The following is a 26,159-nucleotide window of genomic DNA, read 5'->3' as shown; positions in this document are numbered from 1 at the left end:
AGCACAGAGCTCCTTTCGGAAATTCTGTCTCCCTCTCTCTCTACGCCTCTCCTCACCGCCCTCCTCAGAGCACAAAAAGGGGGAAATTATGTGCTCAGTTGGGAGCTCTGGGGATTTCTTGCTGAAATTAACCCAAGTGCTTTGGAGCTAGATTCACATGGCAGAATGGAGCCCGGATTGCTTCTTCTGGCAAGCCCTCCTGGGCCACTGAGTGTTGCCACTGGTTTTCTGATGGTGTGCAGCGTTCTCAAAGGCCTTTGGAGCCATGCTTAGCCCTATCCTGGCATCCCCCTGTGTCCTGTGTGCCACTGTCATCGTGGCTCAGCCACTCTTCTTGGCTGTAGGCCTCACCAACTTGCTGGCAGATTCATCCATCTGCCCCGCCCAGCCCGGCTTGGCCCCCCACTTGCAAACACACACGCGCTGGTTCGGAAGGAACATGTCTGTTTGGAGACGGTGTCCCGGATTCTTGAGTGTCACCTGACATTAGTCATGGCCATGGATGGGGCTAAAGTCTCGCTGATGGGAGTCCCAGTGGTCCTCGGTGTTCTGCACTCCCTATGCCTGGGTTGGAGGTGCTGAGGGGCACTGGATGGCGAGTGTGGGTGCCTCCCATCTGGACCACTTCCTGGGTTCCCCCAGGCTGCCTTTCCTCTGCCCTCTCTAGACCTCCGTCTCTGTAGAGGAAACCAAAAATCCCTCCCTAGCCCCATAAACAACCTTCACTGACTGCTGAGCACCCTTATTCTGCGAATAAAGACCAAGCACCATGAAAACAACAGCCCTGCCCTCTCTGTCTAAGCACGTACCGGGGAGGTGAGTTAGGGAGAGGAAACAGGGACCCAAAGAAGAGAACCAAGGACATCAGCTACATAGGGGCAGAATGAGGATCTGAGCATAGTTCTCCATAGTCCCAATACTTCTGTTCTTTTATATTTTCCCTTTTCCACACTTTATAATTATTGTAAAGAAACATTTACTTCATTTTCTATTGCAAAAGGAAGACGTGCTCCAGCAGAGAACTTAGAAATGGAAATGAATGAAGACAAAAGAACCACCAAGACCAACAACAAACAAATAAAACCAAGCTCAACGTCATTAGCAATTCTTCCTTGCCAGGACGAAATTCTCACATTTTAGTTCCTTTCCGACCTTCTTTTTCTTGGTGTGTATGTGTGTGCCCACACGTTCCCCACTGCCCACACACGTGCAAAATGGACTTACGCAGAACATTATTTTTTGTTTCCAGCTTTGTTTCATTTAGCAATATAATATTAACATTTCGGCCCCACGCTCGTTAACTTCTGTCCAAGGCGCATCCTGCCCAACTTTGTTTTCTGTGTCTGGTCACATTCCTCCTTTCTGGGCTGTACCCTAGGGGGACACTGAAGCTCCTTCCAGACACTGAGCTGGTTTGTACCCACTTGCTTTGCACGTAACACACACCCTGTCTGTGAATCTACCAAAGTTTATTCGGGGTTTGTTAGATGGGGCTGTTATCTTGTTCAAAGCCCATCTGAGAGAGAGAAAAAGAATGAGAGAGGGAGAGAGAGAAACCACTCATCCATGATAGAGTGCCCTTCCAGAAGGACACTCCCAAAGGCAGTGTGGCCGCTTCCTCCTCTGCAGTCAATTTATTTATTTATTTATTTATTTATTTATTTATTTATTTATTTTTTAATTTATTTATTTTTGAGACAGAGAGACAGAGCATGAACGGAAGAGGGTCAGAGAGAGAGGGAGACACAGAATCTGAAACAGGCTCCAGGCTCTGAGCTGTCACCACAGAGCCCGACGCGGGGCTCGAACTCACATACCGCGAGATCGTGACCTGAGCCCAAGTCGGATGCTTAACCGACTGAGCCACCCAGGCGCCCCCTCTGCAGTCAATTTAGAACCAGAGGGCTTTATGGGGAGGGTGAGGCACCTTCCAGTTAGGATGGCGGAGGCTTTGCAGCCACTCCAGTCCCTGCTTCCTGAAGGGAATCAGTTACTGACCTTTGGAAAAGAATTCTCAAAGTGAACTTGCATGGGTATGGCAGGCACTACTGACCTTGAGACCTGAGCAACTGACCTTGAGACCTTGAGGCCTGAAGGTGCTAGGTCTTATTTTCCTCTGAGTTGAAGAGAACCATTTTGAGAGGGTAAACACGAACCGAGGAAAAGTGACGAGTGTCTCATCGTTTGGGGGCAATCCCTGAGCCTGTAGGAGTGATCGTGGCCTATGTGTATGCATCACAGCCTCTGCCCAGCATGGCCAGGGTGGGTGGCCTCCCTAGAAAGGACTGGTATCCCAGGAGGCAGTTTCCAGGGCTCAGCCCTGGTCTTTACCAAAAGGGTAAGAAAAGAAATAGAGCAGTTTATTCCACGAGCATAAATGAGTCAGGGGCCCTTTCCCAACACCAACAATCCATAGCTCTCAAAGGAAGAATTCTGGTTCCAACCTGGTGACTCGTGCCAGAGGCTGAAGGCATCGCCGGAATTCATTTCTGTAATCAGAGGCAAAAGCATAACTGGGTTCTCTCACCGGGAGTGGACACCCCTTTGACTCTGAGCCTGTGGCTGTCATCTCCCGAGTATTTTCTAGTATAAAAGGATTATTTCCAAGTAGGATCCCCTGGTTAGAAAATACATGGCACGAGTGCCAGTATTTTCCCAACCTATACCCATGGCAGACATCACCAATCGATGTTGGCACCCTTTCCCACGAGCCCAGAGCTAGCTTAGGCTCAGTCTCAGGACATTTCTCTTTGAAGCCATTACGACATTACGACCAACCAGCACTGGCCTCCGCCTTTCCTGAATTAGTTTATCATCAGAGGCAGGAATTGTATGCCGAGGTCCCATTGAATAGAACACTTAGGAGGGCCTCAAGCTGGTTTGCTTTTGCTGCAAGAGTGAGGGCAGGTGGTGGCTGGGAGGGATGGAGGTAGATGGAGGAAATTGAGCTAAAGACAGCCAGGGAGTCTTTTCCATTTTTGGATATAAGACTAGGCACGTGTCTGCTCACACTGCCACACAGCAGTGCTCCCGCCTGTTTCCAGTCCGTTCTCGGGGCGCTTCCCACCTCCAGGCAGGGCAGCTTGAAGTGGGGGCTGGGGAACCCTCCTTCCCCAAGGCAGGAGGGGCAGAGCCCTGTCCCTGGTGCCATGCAGCTGTCCCATGGTATGCGGTTGACCCTGGCTGGCCGTGCTTCCTGAGACCCTCCTACCTTGAAGAATCCAGCCATGCCTCTCTGTCTACCCGTCTCCTCTTGCTCCTCAGGCAAAGACATTCCAGTCGCTAAATCTTACGTGGGGGGGAAAAGTAGAAAGTAGAAGTAGAAAATGTCCCTTTGCTGAAGAAGGTCCCCAATCTGCCACCAAGAGAATGGTTTTTAATTTAATTGTTTGTATTTATTTTAATGAAATATTATGCATAAAAGAACATGTGTTAACGACTGATATTAATTTTTTTTTACATTTGTTTATTTTTGAGAGACAGAGAGAGACAGAGCACAAGTGGGGGAGGGGCAGAGAGAGAGGGAGACACAGAATCCGAAGCAGGCTCCAGGCTCCGAGCCATCAGTACAGAGCCCGACGTGGGGCTCGAACCCACAAACCGCGAGATCATGACCTGAACTGAAGTCGGACGCTCAACCAACTGAGCCACCCAGGCGCCCCTAAAGACTGATATTAAACCAATCACCCACCTAGTCTCTCTGAAGCTTCAGAAATGGAAGGATTATTTTTTAATGAGGGGAGAGTGAGGCAGGCCCTCAGCTGGGCCAGGGGCTCCTGGGGGCTCTCCAGGAGGATGCAGCTGACTTAGTGGGGAACTGTCTGGCTCAGATTTATCACCCAATAAGAAGCTTTGGCTGCCCATTCCCATAGAGCTTCTGTTTATTGCCTTGTTCCATCAACACTGGGTAGGAACAACGCCCCCTTCTTGTCAGAGAGCCCTTGGCGTGATGTCCTGCCCTGCTGCGTGGGCAGGCAGCTCGGGGAGCCGTCTGCTTTGATGCCCCAGCCACGCGGTGCTCACACCAACTGAGTTTCTTCCCAAGTGTTTACAAGGCTCATCCTGCTCAGGGATTTTGGGGCTCAGAGGCTTTGCTGCTCTTTTCCAGGCACCGGCAAACATTTCACTTCCTTGCAGCAACCCACAGACCACACGGTCCCCTGGTTAAACCTTTGGGTTTGTAGTAGCAGAGCACAGAGATGGCAGGGGGGGGCACTTGTATTCGCTTTCCAGGTGGACAGTTCCTAGTAAGAGAAGAGGAACTGTCTGCATGTTTCCCAGAGCTGAAGGGGCCTGGGCTAGTTTTCAGGGGTTAGCACGCAGAGTGACCTCGTCCTCACCGGGGACCTGGGCTATGCCCCGGCAGCTTGGTGGGCTGGGATTTTGCTCCCATTTGCAAATACAAAGGCTGTACTCAAGGGCACCTGGCTGGTTCAGTTGGTTAAGCGTCTGACTTCAGTTCATGATCTCGTGCTTTGTGAGTTTGAGCCCCACACCCGGCTCTGACGGTGCAGAGCCTGCCTGGGATTGTCTCTGCTCCTCTCCCACTTTCGTGCATGTTCTCTCTCTCTCTCTCAAAATAAATATATAAAAAATTTTTAAACATTTATTTATTTTTGAGACAGAGAGAGACAGCATGAACGGGGGAGGGTCAGAGAGAAAGGGAGACACAGAATCAGAAACAGGCTCCAGGCTCTGAGCTGTCAGCACAGAGCCCGACGCCGAGCTCGGACTCACGGACCACGAGATCATGACCTGAGCCCAAGTTGGACGCTTAACCAACTGAGCCACCCAGGCGCCCCTAAAAACTTTTTTATTTTTTTTATTTATTTATTTTTAAACATAAGAACCCTTTATTAAATTTTTTTTTTATTTTTTATTTTTGGGACAGAGAGAGACAGAGCATGAACGGGGGAGGGGCAGAGAGAGAGGGAGACACAGAATCGGAAACAGGCTCCAGGCTCTGAGCCATCGGCCCAGAGCCCGACGCGGGGCTCGGACTCACGGACCACGAGATCATGACCTGAGCCCAAGTCGGACGCTTAACCAACTGAGCCACCCAGGCGCCCCTAAAAACTTTTTTAAAAAGCTGTGCTAAAAGAAGCATTTCACGAATACTTAGCATAATTATTATACTAATGATTTTTATGTTTTTAAACAATTTTTTAAATGTTTATTTATTTATTTTTGAGAGAGAGAGAGAGAGAGAGAGAGAACACGAGCGGGGCAGGGGCAGAGAGAAAGGGAGACAGAGAATCCCAAGCAGGCTCTGCACTGCCAGCACAGAGCCCAACACGGGGCTCGAACTCACAGACCGCGAGATCCTGACCTGAGCTGAAGTCGGACGCTCAACCGACTGAGCCACCCAGGCACCCCCAAAAAGCTGATTTCTAAGCTTACGACCATTCTGCTACTCTGTACCGTTCTCTCCAAAAGAATATCTACTTTATGAAGTTACTGGGGATGGTGCCTGACACACACAGTAAGTGCTCAAGAAATACTGTTATGGGTGAGTAACCAGGCTGGGAGTCCCTCCATCGCCCATGTTTCGTTTTCCGTGTATCTCCTAGTCCTTCTGGTCCTCGGCCTCCCTTATCTGGAGTATGTTTTTGGAGGTTACAAATCATTGAGGTTCTAGTTAGAGACGTAGCTCCATCAGCAAAGACTGGATCCTGGGCTGTCAGGAGGCCTGGCTTGTCAGATTGGAAAATTAAAATGTTAGTGATGGGGTGCACTTCTGGTGAGAGGGAGAGAGAGGGAGAGGGAGGGAGACAGGGAGACAGGGAGAGAGGGATGGCATCAGCATACTGAGGAGGTGCTGTCCATTAGGGGCGGGAAGACGATCCGCCCCCAGCCGCACCCCGGCCCCCCGCAGTCGTGTGTGGTTATGGGCCTCACTTGGCTGTACTGGCCCTATTCTTACTTTCTTTGGAGACCTTACCTACATGACCTGTTATGCGGCAAAAGACAACTGACACACTTTCCGGAAGCAGAGCCCTCTGCTTTCTATAGCTCTCTGCTCCCCTGCCTGGAGCCTGGCATTAGGCATTGACTCCTGGAGCTGGAAGGGGCCTCCAACGCCACTGAATGCCGTCCTCACCCCCTCATTTTATGGAAGGGGCAGCTGAGGCCCAGGGAAGGGCAGTAATTTTCTCCAGATCACACCGACAGATGGGGACAGAGCTGGGAGGGAAACTTGAACGCTACGGGGGCCAGGAAAGTAACCCCCAGTCACCCCCAGCACTCACATGGTCTGTCTGAAGAGACAGCCACCATTCGGCTCCTGCTAACTGTGCCCATGTGGGACGTGGGCCCAAGTGAAGCCAGACTGTCTGACTTTTCACAGACACCAGGAACAGGATTTCTCTGTAAAGTCTCTTGATTTTTAAATATTGGCTGAAAATTCAAATTGGATTGATGATCTCCAGGCCGTTGAGACTGGCCTTGGGATTTAAGCTTGGTCTGATCACTGACGTTGGGCAAATAATATTACCCCCTTGAGCCTCCATTTCCCCATCTCTAAAATGGGCCTCATGGGGGTGCCTGGCTGGCTCAGATGGTGGAACATGTGACTCTTTTTTTTAATGTTTGTTTTTGAGAGAGAGAGAGAGAGACAGAGCACAAGTGGGGCAAGGGCAGAGAGAGAGAGGGAGACACAGAGCCTGAAACAGGCTCCAGGTGCTGAGCTGTCAGCACAGAGCTAACGTGGGGCTCGAACTTGGGAACGGTGAGATCATGACCTGAGCCGAAGTCAGATGCTTAACCAACTGAGCCACCCAGGCACCCCAGGACGTGCGACTCTTGATCTCAGGGTCATGAGTTCGAGGCCCACGTTGGGTGTAGAAATTACTTAAAAAAAATAGACTTTAAAAATAAATAAATACAGGGGCTCCTGGGTAGCTCAGTCGGTTAAGCGTCAGACTCTTGATTTGGGCTCAGGTCATGATCTTAAAGTCGTAAGATCGAGCCCCGCATTGGGCACTGTGCTGGGTGTGGAACCTGCTTGGAATTCTCTCTCTCATTCTCCTTCTACCCCTCTCCCACTTGCATGTTCTCTCTCTCTCTCTCTCTCTCTCTCTCTTTCTCTCTCAAAAAAAAAAGTACATACATACATACACACACAAAATGGTCCTCACGGCTCCTATCCACTTACTGGGTTGCTGTGAAAACCCTATGAGCTAATGGAATTGGAAGGTACAAGCTGCAAATGACCCTCAGCTCTCTATGGAGACTCCCCTTACAATGTAACGAGTTAACTCCCCATTAGTCTAAGTTAAAACTATATTATTCTGGCCTTTATGGCAGAGATTGCATTTTTATGGCAGGTTTATGAGTTCCAGAACCCTCCCGCTTGCGTTATCTCAGCACGTTGATGGAATCAGAGGCTGGGCAACTGCTCCCGAGACCCTAGTCAGAGCCAAGCCCTTTCTCTGAGCTGAGAGGCACGTTCCAGCCGTGGCTTGAGTGGCCGTGAAGAAAGAGCTTTGGAGTCACAGACCTGGATTTGAATCCCTAACTCTGTGTCCTTGGACAAAAACTCTGAGCTGTGATGTTCTCGTCTGTAAAGTGGGCATAAAGGCAAAGCCACCTGGTGGGGCTGTTGGGGCAATTGCGTGAGAGGACATTATGCAATGTCTTTTGGCTCAAGGTCCAACTCTACCTGCACGGAAGCTTGTGTAGACCGGACCAGATGGGAACTGGCTGGGAATACCGACCCTTGGCTTTTCCTCTCCTGAGAATCCTGCTCTGACAAGCCCCAAAATGAGCTGCTCAGGGAAGGGGGTCCTGCCCACCATAAGCTTCCCGGTTTCTGGGTCTCTGCCTTTTAGCAATTGCCCTCTTTGCTCCCCAACTCCGAGGCATCTTGTGAGATTACTTCTACACTGAGAGTAATTAGTCTGTGAGGAGGCTGATGTCCAACTGTCCCCAAGCCCTCCCAGTCCTGCCATCGGCGAGGCAGCACCAGGCCTGGTTGCGGCCGTGGCCACTTCAAAGACATCACTGTGCTCCCAGAGACGAGGCAGCTCTGACATTTATAGGGGGAACCAACGAGCTAATGAGCCAGAGAAGTTTCTGGTGCCTGAGGGATCTTCTTACAAGGAGAAGAAATCCATCCCAGATAGGAAAGTCTAGAAACTTATTGGAAATATCCAGCCAAGGGCACATACTAACCCTGTGCTTCGTTTTGATGTGACTTTGTGAAGACACAGGCAGAGGCTCTGTGTGTGTCCTTGGAGAGGATGGATGTCTGAGTAATGTCGCCTCAGACTAGAGGTGCTACCTTAGCAGGCGTGGCTGAAGGATGGGACTCTCTTTCCTGGGACTACCTCCAGGGCTGGGAGGGAATGTTCAAGGCTAGTAGTCTTCTAACATGTCAAAGGACGAGTTCTCTGAAAGAGTGAGTTCACAGGGAACCCCAGTAGACAAGCCAGCAGAAAATGAAGGTGCTCTGTTAGACAGGGTTGGGGGAGGGGAGCTCTTTGCTGGGCCTTACTGGCTGGGGGAGGTCCCTTTCCTCCCAGGACAGTCCCCGAGACGCAGCTTCTGAGAACCTCTGATTCTGTACAGGAGGGAAGTGGAGTCCTAAGATGGCAAGTGACACTGTGGGCTTGGGCTCCCCTGAGGCAAAGCCTTGGTGGCTGCTGTTTTATTTGGAAGGCGACTCAGAAAACAGGAAGGAGGAAGGGGGAAAGGAAGGTGAGAGAGAGGGAATACTAATACAGAATGTGTTTTTGAGGTAGGCGGCTAGATTCTTCCAGGGTCTTCTAGGTTAGAGCATTTTCCCACTGGCTCCTAGTCCCCCTGGTTGACAGGTCCCCCAAGGTGGGGTGGGGATTAACTCCCTGTGCTTGTAAGTTGATCTCCTGCTGTGCTGAGAGGACCTTGGGGCCTCAGGTGCAAGGAAGTGGCCTTCTGTAGGTAGACCTGGTCAGCACAGGTAAATCTGAGCTCCTGTGGAACTTTCCACCTCATCTGCCCCTGAAATGAGTATGGGTCCCGGGGATGTGTCGTCACAGGGCCCCAGTGGTGCCTTATACAAGGGACTTATCCAAGATCCAGGGAGATAATGAGCTGGGGCCCGAGCCCAGGGTCCACAAGCGACAGTAACACAGGGGGTTTATACACATGGATGCACGTGATCTGACACAGGCATAAAATCACCGTCTGTCTGTCTGTCTGTCTCTCTCTCTCTCACACCCACACACACATTCATTTTACTCGGCACTTGAAAAGACCGTGGGAATAAACAAAGACCAAACGAGAGAAGCAAAGCCCGTTTTCAGAGTTTGCTGTAGCAGGGGGGTCAGCCACCGGCAGTTTTGGAGGACACGGAAAGGCAGGCAGAGGAAGGGGCAGGCTCTCCGGCGGGGGACGGGGTGGGGGGAGAGGGCGGTTTCAGTTATGTCCTGCCTGGACGCTCTTGTGTGGGGAGGCTGTGTGCGGGCCAACTAGAAGCGGGCATCCTATGTGATGGGGGCTTCCTTAATTCTTTCTGGTTGGTCCTAGCTGTTAGTAGGGACAAAAATAGTTGCGGGGGGGGGAGCGGTCCGTTGTTAAGCAAGTCTTGGCTCTTTGGGGCTGGCTGTTTATAGGGGTTATTGTTTGGCTTCCCAGATTGTTGCTAGAGGTAGCAATCTGACTTCTGGCAGGCTGGCTTCCCGGGCCAGTTACCTTAGATAAGGGGCAGGTTTCCTGGTGTCTGGTGTGGTTGCTGCAGATTGTGGGTCAGAGTTCTGTTTTTATATATGGCCTGGTCATTGTCCGTTTGCATACTCAGTGTCTCAGGATCTTAAAAGGCACCAAAGGCAAGGATCACGTCGATGGCCTTACCGCCAGACGGCAAGCCACGAGGCATCTAGCAACGAGAGACTCTCTGGCAGCCCTTTCCCTTCTCTGCTGGGATGGACTTCCTTGGGCTGGGCTGAAATCTCATTTCCTGTAACTTCCACACTTTAATCTTGCCTTTGTCTCTGAAGCAACCCAGAGCAAGCTTGCCCCATCTTCCTTCCCACAGCCTTTCTCGCGTGTTAGAAGCAGTGTGGCGTGATGGTTAGGAGCAGGTGCTTAAAGTCAGACGATCTGGGGTCGGATTCTAGCCCTGTGCCTACCATCTGTCTGACCTTGGGTATTTATGGGGCCCCACTTCCTTATCTGTAAGATGGGGTGATGATATCTCCCCATGACTGTTGTAAGAATGAGGTTGGATGACGCATAAGGGCTGCTCAGTAATGGATCCTCACGAGTGAAGATTGCATTCACGCCTGCTTCTTCAGGCTGAGCCGCTTCAGCTCTCCCTCACATGCTTGTTTGCCATTTCAACACCTGCCCTAAGGCAGCCCACCCATTCTCTGGCTGAAATGGGCGTGTGGTGAAGTAGGGGGACGGTGAGGGCTCTGGGATTCTGCCACTGGGGGCTGGAGGGTCTGGAATTTGGTGGGTGACGGTGTGATGGGAGAGAGGACAATTGGGGACTGTCTAGGGAAGAAGGTAGTCAGGAGACTAGCAGGTTGGCCCTTGGGGTGGGACCTGAGGGCTGGTGAGTCAAGTGGGCAGGAAATTGTCCTGTCAATCTTCCCGACTAACCCCCAAACTCAACCTCGACCCCACGGGTTGGGAACACAGTCCAAGAGAGAGGCGATTCCGGGCTTTCTCCTCAGTTGGGCCATATTCAAAAAGCTCCATGTCTCTGGGCTCGAGGCCCCCGACTGTGCCCCAGATTCTCTCTGTGGGGATCCTCACCCAGGGGCAGGGATGGGGGCTGGGCTGGGGAGCAATGACCAACCTGGCTCTGGGGTGGGGAGGGTGTGGGAGATACCCCAGAGTGGAAGCGGGGAGGGGGTTGGTAGGGGGAAGGATGAGGGGAGGAGACTGTGGATTTTATTAACATCCTCTTGGGCTCCTTCTTCAATCCTTCTTGCCTGCTCGGCCAGCCTGGCAATTCCTGAGTGAGCCCCATCCTGTGCCTGGCCAGACACTGAGGAAGTGCTTGCTTATGATGAGGTCTTGCCTGACTGTGCCTCCCTTCAGCGCTCTGCTTAGACGGCCACGGATGATCTTTAACAAGAGTCCCACCCCCAGGACCTCAGAAGATGATTCTGTTACTTCCCTTTTCACCGTTAGAACAAATGATGAGGGCTCCCACGGGGCTGAGGACCGTGTTCTGCTTCTGTGAAAGACATCCCAGCTCACAAGGTGTGGCAGCACCCCCCCTCTCCTTGGGTCCTCCCAAAAACACGGGAGGGGAGGAGTAAGGGACTCCAGCTGAGTTAGGATTTAAAAATCAGCCTTCTTGGGGCGCCTGGGTGGCGCAGTCGGTTAAGCGTCCGACTTCAGCCAGGTCACGATCTCGCGGTCCGTGAGTTCGAGCCCCGCGTCGGGCTCTGGGCTGATGGCTCAGAGCCTGGAGCCTGTTTCTGATTCTGTGTCTCCCTCTCTCTCTGCCCCTCCCCCGTTCATGCTCTGTCTCTCTCTGTCTCAAAAATAAATAAACGTTGAAAAAAAAAAAAAAAGATAAAAATCAGCCTTCTTCATTCTGTGCCCCTCCTCCTCCTCTATTACAGCTGGGTGGAGTTTGGGCCCCGCCACCGTCTAGCTGTGTGACCTCAGACAATTCCATAACGTTTCTGGGCTTAGCAACTTCTCTGAGAAGTGAGCCGGTAGGGAGGGACCAAGCTCTCTGGGGACTAAAACTTGAGGGTGAAGATACCAAGAGGTCTCCCCGCAGTGGGTACCAGAGAGCTGGGGAAAGAAAGCCCCATCTTGCCTACGGCTGGCTTCCTGCAGACTCCCTTCGGCCAGCCCTGGCCTATCATAACCCTGGACAGTGACACCAATGTCCTTACAATGTCTGGGACTTTAAGTTCCTTATGTAGACCCTTAGGAAACATGATAGAAAAGCTCAGTCAAAATAACCAGTTGCTATAGGGCCCACAGACGTCCACAGGGGGGAAGAGTGTTCAAGCATCTCTCTGAAGAAGTTAAGAAACCAGCAAAGAGGGCGCCTGGCTGGCTCAGTCGGAAGAGCATGCGACTCTTGATCTCGGGGTCATGAGTTCAAGTCCCACGTTGGGTGTAGAGATTACTAAAAATCATAGTAATAATAACCACAAACGTAACAAGCAAGCAAGCAGGCAAACAAACAAATGCTGTACTTTTCTGGGGAGTTTTCAAGAAGCTAAGATTAATGGGAACTAATCACCTTGCCCTGCCCCTGAGTGGTGAAGCCGGTCCCGTACGTTTACTAGCTCTGCAACTTTGGGCTGTTCCCTTCCTGGCGTGAGGGGTGGTGCAAATGTCTGTGTTCAGACTTTGCTTTTCAGAGAGGCCTTCTCTGCAGTGAGCGTAAAGGAGACGGGGTTTCGATGTGCCCCTGGCTGGTTGGGGCCTGGCCTCCCTGGTCCCCAGCCCCGTAGCCTCCCTGGTGGGGCCCCTGCTGGCAGGGGTGAGGACGGAAGGGGAGGAGGAGAGATGGTTTCTGCGTGTCTGTGCTAGTTGCCATTGCTGTCCGGCAAGCTGTCACAAACTCAGTGGCTTCAAACCACAGAAATGGATTCTTTCGCTGTTCTGGAGGCTGGAAGTTGGAAATCAAGGTGACGTCAGGGCCCTGCTCCCTCAAAGGCTCTGGGGAGAATCTACCCTTGCTTCTTTCAGCTTCGGGCAGCTCCTGGCATTCCTGGGCTGGTGGTGGCATCGCTCCCACATCTGTCTCCATCTTCCCCTGGGCTCTTCCTTATCAGGACATTTGCCAATCCCACCGGTAACCTGGGATGATGTCGTGTCAGGATCCTTCCCTTAGTTACATCTGCAAAGGTAACATCCACAGGTTGGAATGAAGGGGATAAGGGTGCATCTTTGGGGGGGGGCACCTTTGAACTCACTGCAATGTCTAAACACTGTGCAGAGTTTCCTTGTGTACTTTTTACATGCACCTGCGAGGAGGATATCATTTTCATTTTTCAGAAGAGAAAACCAAGGCCGCAGAGGTGTGGTAACTTGTCCAAGTTCGCACCATCAGGAAGTGGCTGGACTTGGACGGAAAGGTAGGGCTTCATCACCCAGGCCAGAGGGAAGGGGATGGCACGTGGAAGGTGTTGGGGGACGACGCAGACTGGCCCGGGGAGGAGCTGTGAGCAGTTCTGCATCGCTGGAGAGATGAGTGTGTGCGGTCGGATGCTGGGAGGGGAAGGAGAGCAGGGCGGGTCATTCCACCGTTGGACCTTGGACAACAGCCTGAGGGTTTGAGTTTGATCCGGAAGTCAGAGGCCGGTGAGGAGTCCTCGAGGAACTTTTGATCTCCAAGCGGATGATCAGAAGCACAGCAGATGTCTGGGTTGTGTGGAAGCTGGTTGGAGAGGGATAAGCCCGGAGGGGGCAGGTCGGGAAGATGGTAATGGACAGTGGTGGTGAAGACGGAAGGTGTGGGGTGGGGGAAAGGTGCGCGTGAGTTGGGGGCGGGCACAGGTGACAGGATACCAGGACTCATGAAAACAGAGAATTTCAGGGAACCAGGAAACTCCCTGGATGGGCTGCTGAGTGTCTTGTGGTGCCATTAACTGAGTGGGGGACACAGGAGGAAGAACGGGGCAGCAGGACACTGTGGAGAGCTCTGAGCACTGTGTCTTCAGTTACGAGTCAGGCCCTTCCCCATACGTGTCCTTGCGGGGGGTGCAGGGTGCAGGGAAGACCGGGCTCTGCAGTCAGAAGGCCCATGTGCGCCTTCCTCGGGAACCAGGCAGTGTGAAGAAGGATGTTCCAGGTGCGGCCTGGAGGGCCCCGCACATCTGGCTTTGGCAGGCACCCTCCCCCATTAGGCAGTTCTGCGGTGTGGCTCTGGGACTTGTTCTTGGGCGCTCAGCCCCAACCTGTTTCTCAACACACCCAGCAATTAATAAATTCCCTTTCTGCTGAAGCTGGCCATGCGGGATTCTGTTCCTTGTAAGTGAGAACCCTGGGCAGTACCAGTGGGCTTAGGGGCGAGGGTGAACAAGAGGAGCTGGGGGCCTGTGGACAGGGGCCTGTGACATGGGGTTCCAATGGGTCTCACGGTATCAAAGGCTGTGGGGCCATTGGCCGTAGAGATGAGCCTGGGGCCCCGGGGGTGGGGACACAGGTCGGGATCATAAGCACTTCGGTGGCCGGCAGGTGCATTCCGGGTGGGTGTGGAGGCCTAGGAGGTTATTAAATGTGACCCCAGGGAACAGTTTAAGGTATGGAAGGAACAGAGGAACCTCTGAAGGAAGAGGGTATGGAAGATAGAGAAAACAATGTCGGGAAAATAAGAAAGAAGAATCTAAAGAGGGAGTAGTTACTGCGTCAAAGGCTGCAAAAATTCACTTGAGACAGGGTTGAAAATGACACCTTGGGGGCTCAGTCGGTTAAGCCTCCGACTCTCGATTTCGGCTCAGCTCGTGATCTCACGGTTCATGAGTTGGAGCCCCATGTTGGGCTGCTTGGGATTCTCTCTCTTTGCCCCTCCCCCACTCATGCTTGCTCTCTCTCCCTCTCTCTCTCTCTCTCTGCTCCTCCCTCTCCCCCACCTCAAAATAAAGATATAAAAAGCTTTAAAAAAAGGAAATGATGCCATGTGCTTGGCATTTAGAAGGAGAAGGTCACTGGTCGGTGAGACCAGAAGCAAGGCTGGAGAGGGTTGTGGAGGCGGTAGGGGAAAAAGAAGGTAGCCTATCCTTCTAGAGACTGACAGTGGAGGGAAGAGAAGAATAGGTACAGCTGAAGGAGAGAGCGGGGCCGCGTTCCAGGCTGGGTGCAAGCAGCTGCTGTGAGCGGAGCCTGCATGTGGACGGTGTCAGGATGACCTGGGGTTAACGCACCCAGGTCGTTAGGGCGCATATTCTTAGGTACTTGAGGGTCTCTGGCACTATCGCAATGGTGTCTTCCCTTTTTTTTTTTTTTTTTTTAAATTTTTTTTTCAACGTTTTTTTATTTTTATTTTTTTGGGACAGAGAGAGACAGAGCATGAACGGGGGAGGGGCAGAGAGAGAGGGAGACACAGAATCCGAAACAGGCTCCAGGCTCTGAGCCATCAGCCCAGAGCCTGACGCGGGGCTCGAACTCACGGACCGCGAGATCGTGACCTGGCTGAAGTCGGACGCTTAACCGACTGCGCCACCCAGGCGCCCCTGGTGTCTTCCCTTTAAATCACATCTTCAACTTGTGGAACAAAGAGGCCTTGCCAGCATTGGAAACGCAGTTGGACAGTTGGGATTAAAGTAACTTGAGTGTGGACTGAGGTTTTAAAGCCTGATGGGAACCTGGGTCCTTGTTTTCGTTTTTTCTCTGTTTTTGTTTTTTTAAAAAAATTTTTTTTTGTTTTTTGAGAGAGAGCGAGAGAGAGAGCGAGCGTGAGCAGGGTAGGGGCAGAGAGAGAGGGAGGCACAGAATCCGAAGCAGGCTCCAGGCTCTGAGCTGTCAGCACAGAGCCCGATGCGGGGCTGGAACCCACAAATCGTGAGATCATGACCTGAGCCGAAGTCGGATGCTCAACCAACTGAGCCACCCAGGTGCCCCTGTTTTTGTTTTTCAATCCAAAGTGTTCTGAAGATGAGGTAGACAGGGGCATAAGTGGTATATGGGTTGGGGAGGCACAGGGAGCAGGGATTGAGTTCACCTGGATCCAGATTAGAAGCCATTCTCCCTGTGATCCCTCAGTGTGGACATAGCCCTACTGTCTTAGACCTGTTGCTCTGTCTGACCCCAGTGACGGCACCATGGGGCCTATTCTAGCTGCTGCTTCTGGTCCTTCCCCTCCCCGCACTCCTCCTCCTCCTTCTCGACATTCTTTTCCTCAAATGTGTCCAGTTTACGGTTCTCTCTTTGGACTATGACCTTACACCTCACTCACCTGGGTCTTCTCTTTTTTCTCTGTGTCTTCACTCTGCCTCAGGGATTCTTAGCTATTTTTCTACCATGGGTTCCACTGGGGTCCATGATCCCTGCTCAGGAGAATGTTTTCATTATTTAAGTTTATTCATTTTGAGAGAGACAGAGACAGTGCGAGCGGGGGAGGGGTAGAGAGAGAGAGAATCCCAAGCAGGCTCCGCACTGTCAGCACAGAGCCCGACTCGGGGCTCGAACTCACGAAACCGTGAGATCGCGACCAAAGCTGAAATCCAGAGTTGGACACTTAAGCGACTGAGCCACCCGGGCGCCCTGTGTTTTTAAATATATAAAATAAAGTAAGATTATAAAGGAAATCAATTGCATTAAAATATAGCTATTGAGGGGCGCCTGGGTGGGGCAGTCGGTTAAGCGTCCGACTTCAGCCAGGTCACAATCTCGCGGTCCGTGAGTTGGAGCCCCACGTCAGGCTCTGGGCTGATGGCTCGGAGCCTGGAGCCTGTTTCCGATTCTGTGTCTCCCTCTCTCTCTGCCCCTCCCCCGTTCATGCTCTGTCTCTCTCTGTCCCAAAAATAAATAAACATTGGGGAAAAAATTAAAAAAATATATATATAGCTATTGAGCCTTATGTTAAAAACAAAGCTGTGACATGTGACGTGTGTTTCTTTCTTAAGGCCTCCAGTGACACAGCCTCGCAGTGGGCCCAATAACTCCCATGACTTCAACATGGTGATGCGTAGAAATCTTTCGAGCTGTTCGCCACGAGGCTGATAGGATATGAAAACATCTGCAACTTCTTTTGGTGACGAGGACCCAGGTTTTACTGATACCTGTGTGCTTGTGGCTTGCAGTGAGCACCGAAGAAAACGAAGAAAATGCTAACGTTCAGTTAGAGGTCCTCTGAATTCTGTTCAGGAACTCCTTGGGAGGCTGTGACCCAAGGTTCAGAAGCCCTGGCCCCAGGGCTCGGGTTTCCATTGTTTGTTGATTTCTTCCTTCCTATTGTTCTTAAATGACCCAGAGCCAATTCTCATTTAGTCCGTAGGCAATGAAACTGATAATAGTGATCACTTTCCAGGCGGGGGCAGTGAGGCCGTGGGACACGCACTGCTTTGTACTTTGTGGGACAAGGACCTCACGGTGGAGTTGGAAGGGAACACTGGCGCCCTTGGAGTCAGATCAATCTAAAGATGGAGGTAGAGCACCTCAGGGGAGGGTGTCAGCTCAGCACTGACCTTGGTCCAGAGAGCGGCCCGTATTCACCAAGCACACACACCCACACACGCACAGCTGTACACACGGTACGGAAAATGGTGACACTGGCATCCGCTGGAGCGAGAAGCAGGGCCAGGCCCCAGTCACGAGGCACCTGGCGTGGGACGCTCTCCTACAGTCGCTCAGCAGCGGGCTGCCCCCGCCCACCTGCCTCACCCTCTCTGGCCCCGCCGCACAGCTTGCCAGCTTTCTTCTCCCTGGGGGAGGCAAGTTCATTGTTAGCGCTTGTCACCCCGTTTTTCTCGCGTCGCCTTTGTCTCCTGGGGTGCCTGCCTGCCTGGTTCAGGGCCTCCCCGCTTCCTGCTCTTTCTTCTGTGCTCCCTCTGTCAGCCAAAGTAACCCTTATCTGGCTAAAACGTGTCAAGAACACCGCGGAAATCCACCTGTACACAGGAATAGGAGGAGCTCTAAGGCCCAGAGAAATCAGAGCCAGCAACCAGGAATTCCTGGGCCTGACATGTGGGAGGCGCTCAGCGAGTGTTTGCTTAATCGAGTTACCGGGTAAAGAGCCCCGAAAGCTCCCCAAAGCCTCTCCTGGCATTTCCAGCAAGGTCACCATGTATCCCTCACCTTCTCTAATTAAGCTGGCTTTTCCTCAAGTGCCCGCTGTCCAAGGTGAACAAAATGTTTTCAACCAGTGTTGCTGGTTTTGTTTGCAACAGTATTTCTCAGTATCATGCTTCACCCGCTGTGTGGGGTAATTAGTTTTGTGCCGAAGGAAGGGAGTGAGCATGGGAGGTGGGGGGCGGGACGGGAGTGGTCAGTCCCCATCCACCGTGGTCTCGTGGAAGGCGGCCCGTGTGAGGGGGCATCTGTACGGGGCACCCGGAGCCCACAGGACTCTTTCAGGAACCCCTCCAGCACCTGGCACGATCCTGCTTTCTTCCTCCGGGTGAGTGTCTTGACGGGCTGGGTGGTCTTTCTGTTCTCTGGTTGTGCACCTGACTCAGTGCCACAGTGTACTGGCGGGCTGTATGGGTTCATCAATTTTTTAAAGTTTATTTATTTATTTTGAGAGAGAGAGAGAGAGAGCTTGCACGCTTGTGGGAGGAGGGCATAGAGAGAGGGAGAGAGAGAAACCCAAGCAGGCTCTGTGCTGTCAGCACACAACCCAACACGAGGTTCGATCTCAGGAACCAAGAGATCATGACCTGAGCCAAAATCAGGAGTTGGACGCCTAACTGACTGAGCCACCCAGGTCCCCCCAGGTTTTTTTTTTTTTTTTTTTCCTTCTTCAGAGAGACAGACAGAGAGAGACAGTGCACATGTGAGCATGGTGGGGGTAGGGGCAGAGGGAGAGAGAATCCCAAGCAGGCTCCACGCTCGGTGTGGGGCCTGACTCGGGGTTCGATCCTACGACCCTGATCGTGAACTAGGACGGATCATGAACTGAGCCAAAATCAAGAGTCCTCTCAACTGAGTGAGCCACCCGGATGCCCTCCAGGTTCATTGTGTTGATTCTTTTCTCACAGGAGAACTTTGTATTAAGGCAGATAGGCCCATTTTTTTAATGATAGAAATTGCTAATAGTTAGCAAACGCTACTCTGTATCAGGCGTAGTGATAAGCCTGTCACACCCGCCATCTCATTTAATCTCCCATATGCAGCCAGAGAGATCCTTTCACAGTGGAAATCACATCCTGTCCCTCCCCAAGGACCCAGGCACACTTGCCGTCAGGCCCATACCACGTCCTGCAAGGCTCCTGTTCCAGCTGCACCCCTCTCCCCGCTTCCCCTGATCACCACCCTCCTTGCTGCTCCGGAACTGGACAAGAAGGCTCTGCCACAGGGCCTTTGCACTGGTTCTTCCTCCCAGGCCCTGCCCAGAGCACCCCTTCACTTTATTAGGCCTTCTCTAGCGTCTCTTCAGAGAGACACTCGCCCCATCCCAAATATCACTCGTGAAGCTTGGCTGGCTTCTGTTCCTTTCTAATAGAACTCAGCACCCCTAGCCATTTTATTATAAATCTATTTGTGTGGTTGTTTATTACTGATCTCCGCACTAAAAGCAAAGCTCCATGAGAGCAGGGACCCCTGCTTTGTTCACTGCTTTATTTCCAGCACCAAGAGCCGTACCTTCAATGTGAATAAATATAGAGCCAATGAATAAATAAATGGATGAATATTCACAAAACCCCATAATGTGAGTGGTACTATCACCCCCATGCTAGAGATGAGAAAACTGAGGTTTAGAGAGACTGACCATATTCTCAGGGTCATAAAACTAATGAGCCGTCTGGGACCAGAGGTCAAAATGTCTTGCCTCTGGGGTCTAACTCTTAGCTTCTGTGCTAGCTCACCTCTCTCTGCACTTATAAGTGCCTGCCAGTGTTTTTATGTGAGAACCCTATTTTCCTGAGACACTCCGAGAAAAAAGCCATTCGACGGGTGACTCCGTTTGGAAAATACTGCAAATTACATTTCCTGCTTGGTGGCCTAAGAAAGGCTCTGAAAAGTCCCGCAGTAAAAATCCTGGTTGAACTTCTGTAATCAGTGTTTCCCAAAGCATTGACTGTAGACATCTTGTATTTATTTATTGGTGTGTGTAACATCTATTAACATATTGCAAAGCATACCTCGGAAGCAATAGCTTTTGTCCTTGCGGAGAGAAGCAGATTGTCTGGTACAGGATTCCGGGAGGTCTCTCTGGGTTGGCTGGGGTGGGAAGTCTGGGACCAGGGGCTTCCTCTCCTAGCAGGAGGGCCCGTGCCTGAAGTCAGCGTCCCACAAAGCTGGCACCTAAACCCAACATGTTTGCTCACCCACTGTCATGTTCACCCCCAAACCAGGAAGGCAGCAGTGAGGCTCCTGGCCCCTGTTAGCTGCACCCCGGCCCAAGCATGCTTCTCTACAGAGATCTGGGCACCGGCTCATCTTCTGCCCTTTGATTCCTGTACAGGTGACACTCGGTGTTTCTCCTGAGCTTCTTAGAGAACAATTCCTGAGGTGTGCCTCTCAGAGACATCAACCCCACAAACCTGGCCTTGCTCTCTTACTGTCTCATTTCTCCCTATTGGAATTTTCACCTAGAGGAACAGGGACACTCCCTTACCCACTTGTGTCCTCTCGGCCACCAACTCGGTGTTGAACACATGATCGATGGTAAATGCCTAGATCATTCTTGTTGGCTTGACTGTGATGATCCCGCATGTTGCACGGTTTGGAGCAGAAAAGGATAGATGGTGATGTTGTAAACCCCTTAATTCATTGCCAGAGCCGCCCCCCCCCCCCCCCCCCCCCCCCCCCCCGCCCTGAGCAAAGGAGAAAGATGCCCCAGAGGCAGAGAAGACTATGGAGGGAAATGTATGTAACTGACTGCATCTCTGTGTTCCTGGCAGGGGCTGGAGCCAGTCAGCGTCCCGATGTGTTCATTTTTATTGGTTTTGATGGTGATTTGATGTCATCAGGGATTCAGGTCTCACGTTCGTCCCTGCGATCATCTGAATAGCACTGGTGACGGGGAAGGGAAGAGCAGAGACAGGCACCCATAGGCAGCCTGGATCGGACCGTATAAATCTGGGAGGAGGGAGGGGGCCGGACAGCCTGGCCTTCCCAGCTGGCACACGAGGCTGAGTGGAAGCCAGCGACAGGCAGTGGAGCGGGAGGCGTTGTGCCTTCACCCCAAGTGACCATGAAAGGGGCCATGCGAGTCTCAATCATGTTCCTTCTGGTGACTGTGTCGGACTGTGCCGTGATCACAGGGGTAAGTCGTCCAACTTCCTCTACGCCCTGGGTTTGGGGGGGGATGTCAGGGTCTGCACGGGATGGGAGCCAGCGACCATGCAAGGGGCAAGCCAAAAAAACTGGGGCGTCAGCCGGCATTTTAGAGAGGTGTTCCACATGATTTTCGGATTAGCTAGACCTCACTCCACTAGACGGGATCCACTTTTGAGCAGCTGTGTGTAAACCAAATCTAATTTCCAACTGCATTAGGAGAACATCAAACATTTTGACGTTTCGACCTCTGGTAACATGAAGATTCCTATTGTGTAATAAGAAATTCCTCTGTAAAGTGGGTTAGCACCCCCTGATTTATCTTTTGTGAAAAATTTGGTTTTCATATACAATGTGGTCCACATGTCAGGTTTAGTTTACACAGCATGATGACTTGATTAAATGCACTGACCTTATTAGCTTTAGTTGGGGGCATTTAACCTCTGTCTTTTCCACTCTTAAGAAAGGTTGCCTTGAAATTCTTTCTTCCCTTTATTTTTTATGTATTTTAGCCATGCCCAGTTCTGATAAGAACATTTGGCTGGGTGCACCCAAAAACAAGCATCGGGTACCAAGCAGAAATCTAGTCTCCCAAGGGACGTTTGCCACACACAGGCGCTGCCTGTCTTAGAATTCAAAACACTCGGATTATGGTTCTCTTGCAGCATTTTGGCTTTAACCAGAACCACCCTCAAATGTGTTACAGTGGTGGGACCATTCTTACTAAAACAGAGAGTAATACTTTACCAGAGAGCTTTCCAGATAAAAGCCGCTAGAGGAAAAAAAAAAAAAAAAAAAAGAGGGAAATTTATTATTTTTTTCCGAAGTCCCTCAACTTTTTACATAGAGAATGAAAACATAGAAAAATGCCAAACAATTCCTGGAATCATATTAGTTTTAATGTTCACAGAAAAGAAACCTTCTTTCTTCTCCTTTTTAAAGGAAAAACACTGAGTTTCAAAGACGAACAAATATTAAAGGCAAGTCAATGCTTTTGAGACCCGGAGCATGAATAATACTGTTAGGGCAAAATTATACCTAATGAATGTCAGCCTCTGAATCTTCCTACTGTGTAGCGTGACCATCGGGGAGGCTGAGAAAGAAGGACAGAAGCCACCGAGAGGGATGGGGGCTGAGGGTTCACGCTGATGCCCAGGTTACCTCACTGTGTGAGCTCCAACATCTGGCCAAGTGGCGGTGGGAAAATGCCTTTCTAGCAAACCCTTCAGCTGGACCTTTTGAAAAGCACAGTGAGGGAGAAATCTAGGGTGGAAGGAAATGCATGTCAGACATGTGCAGGAGAGTGTGGGACCCAGTGCTGAGGGGGTCAGGACCTCCCTCCATTCTCCATGCCCAGGGGCTGCCCCGGGGCGACTCCCAAGAAGAGGCTGGTAGGACATCGTCATATGGCCCTGCTCCCTGCATAGTGACCATCCCAAATTCAGGCTTGGATGGTCCTTCCTGCCAGAGTGGGGACAATGATGTCCCAACTCTGTGGGAGAAGAGTCAGGTAGGGCCTGCTTGGCCCCAACCCTGGGCTTTCAGGGGCTGGTCGGTGTGCGAGATGTACCCTTGCCGAGCTGGAGACCTGCATGGCCAGGTGACTGCCCCCTGCGCCTCTTCTGGGTGACAAGCAGACCCTGCGCCCCCACTTTCCTTCCTGGGGCTGAGCCAGTGGGCAGCCTCCTGCTCCTGCCAGGTCTCAGGCAGGCAGCGAGAGCTTGCCCCATGGCCTTCTGTTGGAGAAGAGTGAACCAAAACCCAGTTGTGAATCTCAGCTCAGATAAGCCACAAAGCTTTCCTGCAAGCGGAAAGATTGGATGCTTCTCCATCGTGGCCCCACTTGAGTCTGGAGCAGCTCAGAGGTCGATTTTGTTTCAAGCAGGCTTGTGTGGCCTTCTTTTCAAATGGCAACTTCCAGAAACCAGGCAAGGCCGCCCAGCTCCTGTTTGGAGCCCAACCCAGAGGGGTCCATCCCTATCTGGGGTTCAAAGAGGCCTGCTGAGAAGCACTGGGGGAGATACCGCTTCTCAGGGGGTGCCGGCCCCCGGCTGAGGCGGGGATTCCGGTGAGGGCCGAGGCGGAGGCCAGCACCAACCCCGGGTGTGGGGTCAAGGTTGGAGAGTCTGGTCCCAGGAGACTCAGCACTGACCACCTAGGGGCTTGGGCCATCGATGACCCTCCCGCCTTTGGGAATTCAAATTAATTTGATGTCACCGGTGTCCCTTGAGCATTTCCCAGTGCTGGAAGGGCCATGTCTCCTAACTTCTAAGGTTGTCAGGAGAGTTGCCCCCCTATTGGGCAGCCTCAGTGGAGCTTGGTTCGGGGGTGGGGTGGTGGTCCTCAGATGCAGTTCTGCTGCCCCGCGGAGGCCTGAGCATCCTGTCGTGAGCGGAGCAGGAGCAAGAATGAGCTGCCCAAGGTGTCAGGCCATCAGGGTTTTCGAATGTACCTCTTCCTTCCGGTTTCTCTTGAGTGGCGCTAATGGGCGCTAACGACTCCTGTCTCCCCTCTCAGGCCTGTGAGCGGGATGTGCAGTGTGGGACGGGCACCTGCTGCGCCATCAGCCTGTGGCTGCGTGGGCTTCGGATGTGCACCCCGCTGGGGCGGGAAGGAGAGGAGTGTCACCCGGGCAGCCGAAAGGTACTGCACAGACTTGCTCAGGGCAGAGAGCCGGCGACACAGCTGGGACTGGACCCCGATTTTCAGACTGACTCTAGGATCATCTTACGGGTGTTGGGCACTGCCTCCTTGCTTTTTAAAAAAAAAATTTTTTTTTCAACGTTTTATTTATTTTTGGGACAGAGAGAGACAGAGCATGAACGGGGGAGGGGCAGAGAGAGAGGGAGACACAGAATCGGAAACAGGCTCCAGGCTCTGAGCCATCAGCCCAGAGCCTGACGCGGGGCTCGAACTCATGCACCGCGAGATCGTGACCTGGCTGAAGTCGGACGCTCAACCGACTGCGCCACCCAGGCGCCCCCTGCCTCCTTGCTTTTTGAAGAAAGCCTGGGGTGGAGTAGGGGGGCACTAAGCACACACCTTGTTAGATCTGTTGGCTGGAACCCCAGCTGCTCCTCTGCTGTGTGGTCTTGGGCAATTAGCAGGACTTGTCTGGGCCTCGGGCACTGTATACAACCAGGCGAGTAGAATGATTACCCCTGAAGTCTCTTTCAGATCTGAATATGAACTCAGATTCTCAAAGGGTCCTGAATGGCCTCTGCCCCTGGACCCCTCCCTCAAGAACATGCAGTAATACTCATGGAAGGGCCTTCCATCCAAGGCCTGGTTAGGGTGAGGCAAGGCCCGTGCCCAGCGTATACACTTTAAGGAGGCGCTCACTCTTTGGGGTCCCAAGCACCTGACTCCCGCCCTGCTCCCAGCCCAGGGGGCATCGAAGGGCCACGAGGTCTTTGCTTCTGAACGGCCAGGTATGGGAGCAGCCACAGGTGTGTACGGGGACCCGTGTGTCTGTCACCTTCCCCGGCTTCCTGTGGTTCAGGAGTCCTTCGTGCTCTCCTGGGGGATATGCCTACACCGGGAGCCCTGGTTTCTTCTGGGGTCAGAGCATCATCCTGTAGTCGCCCCCCCCCCCACCCGCCATTGCAGCTGCTTGGGGAATGGGGGGGGAGATGCAGCTGAGCCAAGACCCTCGGGACAGCACAGCAGTCCTTGCTGCCTCGGGGTGTGTCAGGTGGTTCGGCTGCAGACCTCCGTTCCCCAAAGGGACACCGGTGACGATATAACTGCGTGCCACTTTTCAGACTACCTGCTTTTGCAAATATATAGTTTAAAATTTTTTTTTTTCAACGTTTATTTATTTCTGGGACAGAGAGAGACAGAGCATGAATGGGGGAGGCGCAGAGAGAGAGGGAGACACAGAATCGGAAACAGGCTCCAGGCTCTGAGCCATCAGCCCAGAGCCAGACACGGGGCTCGAACTCCCGGACCGCGAGATCGTGACCTGGCTGAAGTCGGACGCTTAACCGACTGCGCCACCCAGGGGCCCCGATGCAAATATATAGTTTAAACCTCTTCACAACCATTTGTGGTAGGTGCTATTATGAACCCATTTTGAGGATAATAACACCCATTTTTGAGACACCGAGATTAAAGGACTTGCCGGTTTTCACACCGCTGGGAAGTTGGCAGACCTGGGATTGGAACCGGGGGCAGTCTGACGCTGTCTGTGGTCACAACCGTTCCTATTCACCCTCCCTTGAGGAAGCCTCCGTGGTCTAGCCTCTGGGTAAGAGTCACGGGGCAGAGGCAGTGTCTGTCCTGTCCACGGCTGCGTCCCCAGTACCCAACATCAAGTGCACGCTAAGTGAACTGTGAGATTCAGTCAACGACCGTGTGTGCACGTATTCATGTGGGTGTGCATGCATTCACGTGGGTGTCAGGTCAGCGAGGGGACTTGGCTAGGCAGCTCTGGGACTTTAAGGTTGGAGCGGACAGCACAGTATTGTGGCTGATTACATCGTCTCGAGGGCCAGATTGCCCGGGTTCAAATCCTGACTCCTCCCCAAATCAGCTGTGTGATCTTGGCATGTCGCTCAGCCACTCTTGCCTCAGTTTCCTCCTCTGCAATAACTGTGATTGTTATGCTGGGTGGAGGGGTGAGACACTGGGCAGGGCTGGGCTGGCCGGGGCCCCTGCGGGAAGCCCACCTCCCTTATAGGGAAGGTGTCATCGTGTTTCTCCTCTTTCTCCAGGTCCCCTTCTTCAGAAAACGCCAGCACCACACCTGCCCCTGCCTGCCCAACCTGCTGTGCTCCAGGTGCCCGGACGGCAGGTACCGCTGCTCCACGGACTTGAAAAACATCAACTTTTAGGAGCCTGGCTGTTGTCGGCACACACGCTGGGCCTCTGCATGAGAACAGCCTGTGGGGGGGTGGGGGGGTCTCTTATGGATTTTGATTTCTGCCACATGGCCCAGCTCCCCCACCGCCCCGTCCCCAGTCCCCAGGCCCCAAGCTGCCTCCCCCCATCCCTCCTTTCTAGCCCACATCTGTGCATTCATGCAGACACCCGCACATGGTCCGCCAGGCTGGCCTGAGGGTGTCCCAGCCGAGGGCCGTGGTCTTGGTAGCAGCTGTTCCAGCTGGCTGAGGGGTTGTACATGATCGGAAGGACACTGTTTTCCCTTAGCTCCTGCTTCACTCACCTGTCTGCTCCTTAGAGGTGACTTGTCCTCCTCCGCGGGCCCATCTGTCCCTCCTCCCGCATGCGCTCTCTGCCTGAACCTGCACATCCCCTTGGGTGCGCTGCTCTGCGTCTCTGGCCTGAGCCTCAGGCCCTTTCTGTGAGGCCTG

At 52.5% G+C, this 26,159-nt stretch overlaps 1 protein-coding gene across 1 annotated transcript; it reads left to right on the top strand.

Annotated features, from left to right (window-relative positions):
- The first annotated feature begins 20,761 nt into the window (after positions 1 to 20,761).
- PROK1 (prokineticin 1) lies at positions 20,762 to 25,679 on the top strand. The gene is made up of 3 exons (XM_047873759.1): positions 20,762 to 20,833; positions 23,362 to 23,487; positions 25,560 to 25,679. The coding sequence occupies exons 1-3, from the start codon at positions 20,762 to 20,764 to the stop codon at positions 25,677 to 25,679; spliced, it is 318 nt and encodes a 105-aa protein (XP_047729715.1).
- The last annotated feature ends 480 nt before the right edge of the window (positions 25,680 to 26,159 follow it).

The sequence above is a fragment of the Prionailurus viverrinus genome, chromosome C1, assembly GCF_022837055.1.
Source record: "Prionailurus viverrinus isolate Anna chromosome C1, UM_Priviv_1.0, whole genome shotgun sequence".
Lineage (NCBI taxonomy): Eukaryota > Metazoa > Chordata > Mammalia > Carnivora > Felidae > Prionailurus > Prionailurus viverrinus.
Note: the sequence above shows the minus strand (reverse complement) of the source record. Positions and strands in the feature narration are given on the sequence as shown.

Coding starts and splice junctions, on each gene's coding strand:
- PROK1 (XM_047873759.1), top strand. CDS start 20,762: ATGAAAGGGGCCATGCGAGTCTCAATCATGTTCCTTCTGGTGACTGTG. Junction 20,834..23,361: donor ACTGTGCCGTGATCACAGGG/GTAAGTCGTCCA, acceptor CTCCCCTCTCAG/GCCTGTGAGCGGGATGTGCA. Junction 23,488..25,559: donor GTCACCCGGGCAGCCGAAAG/GTACTGCACAGA, acceptor CTCTTTCTCCAG/GTCCCCTTCTTCAGAAAACG.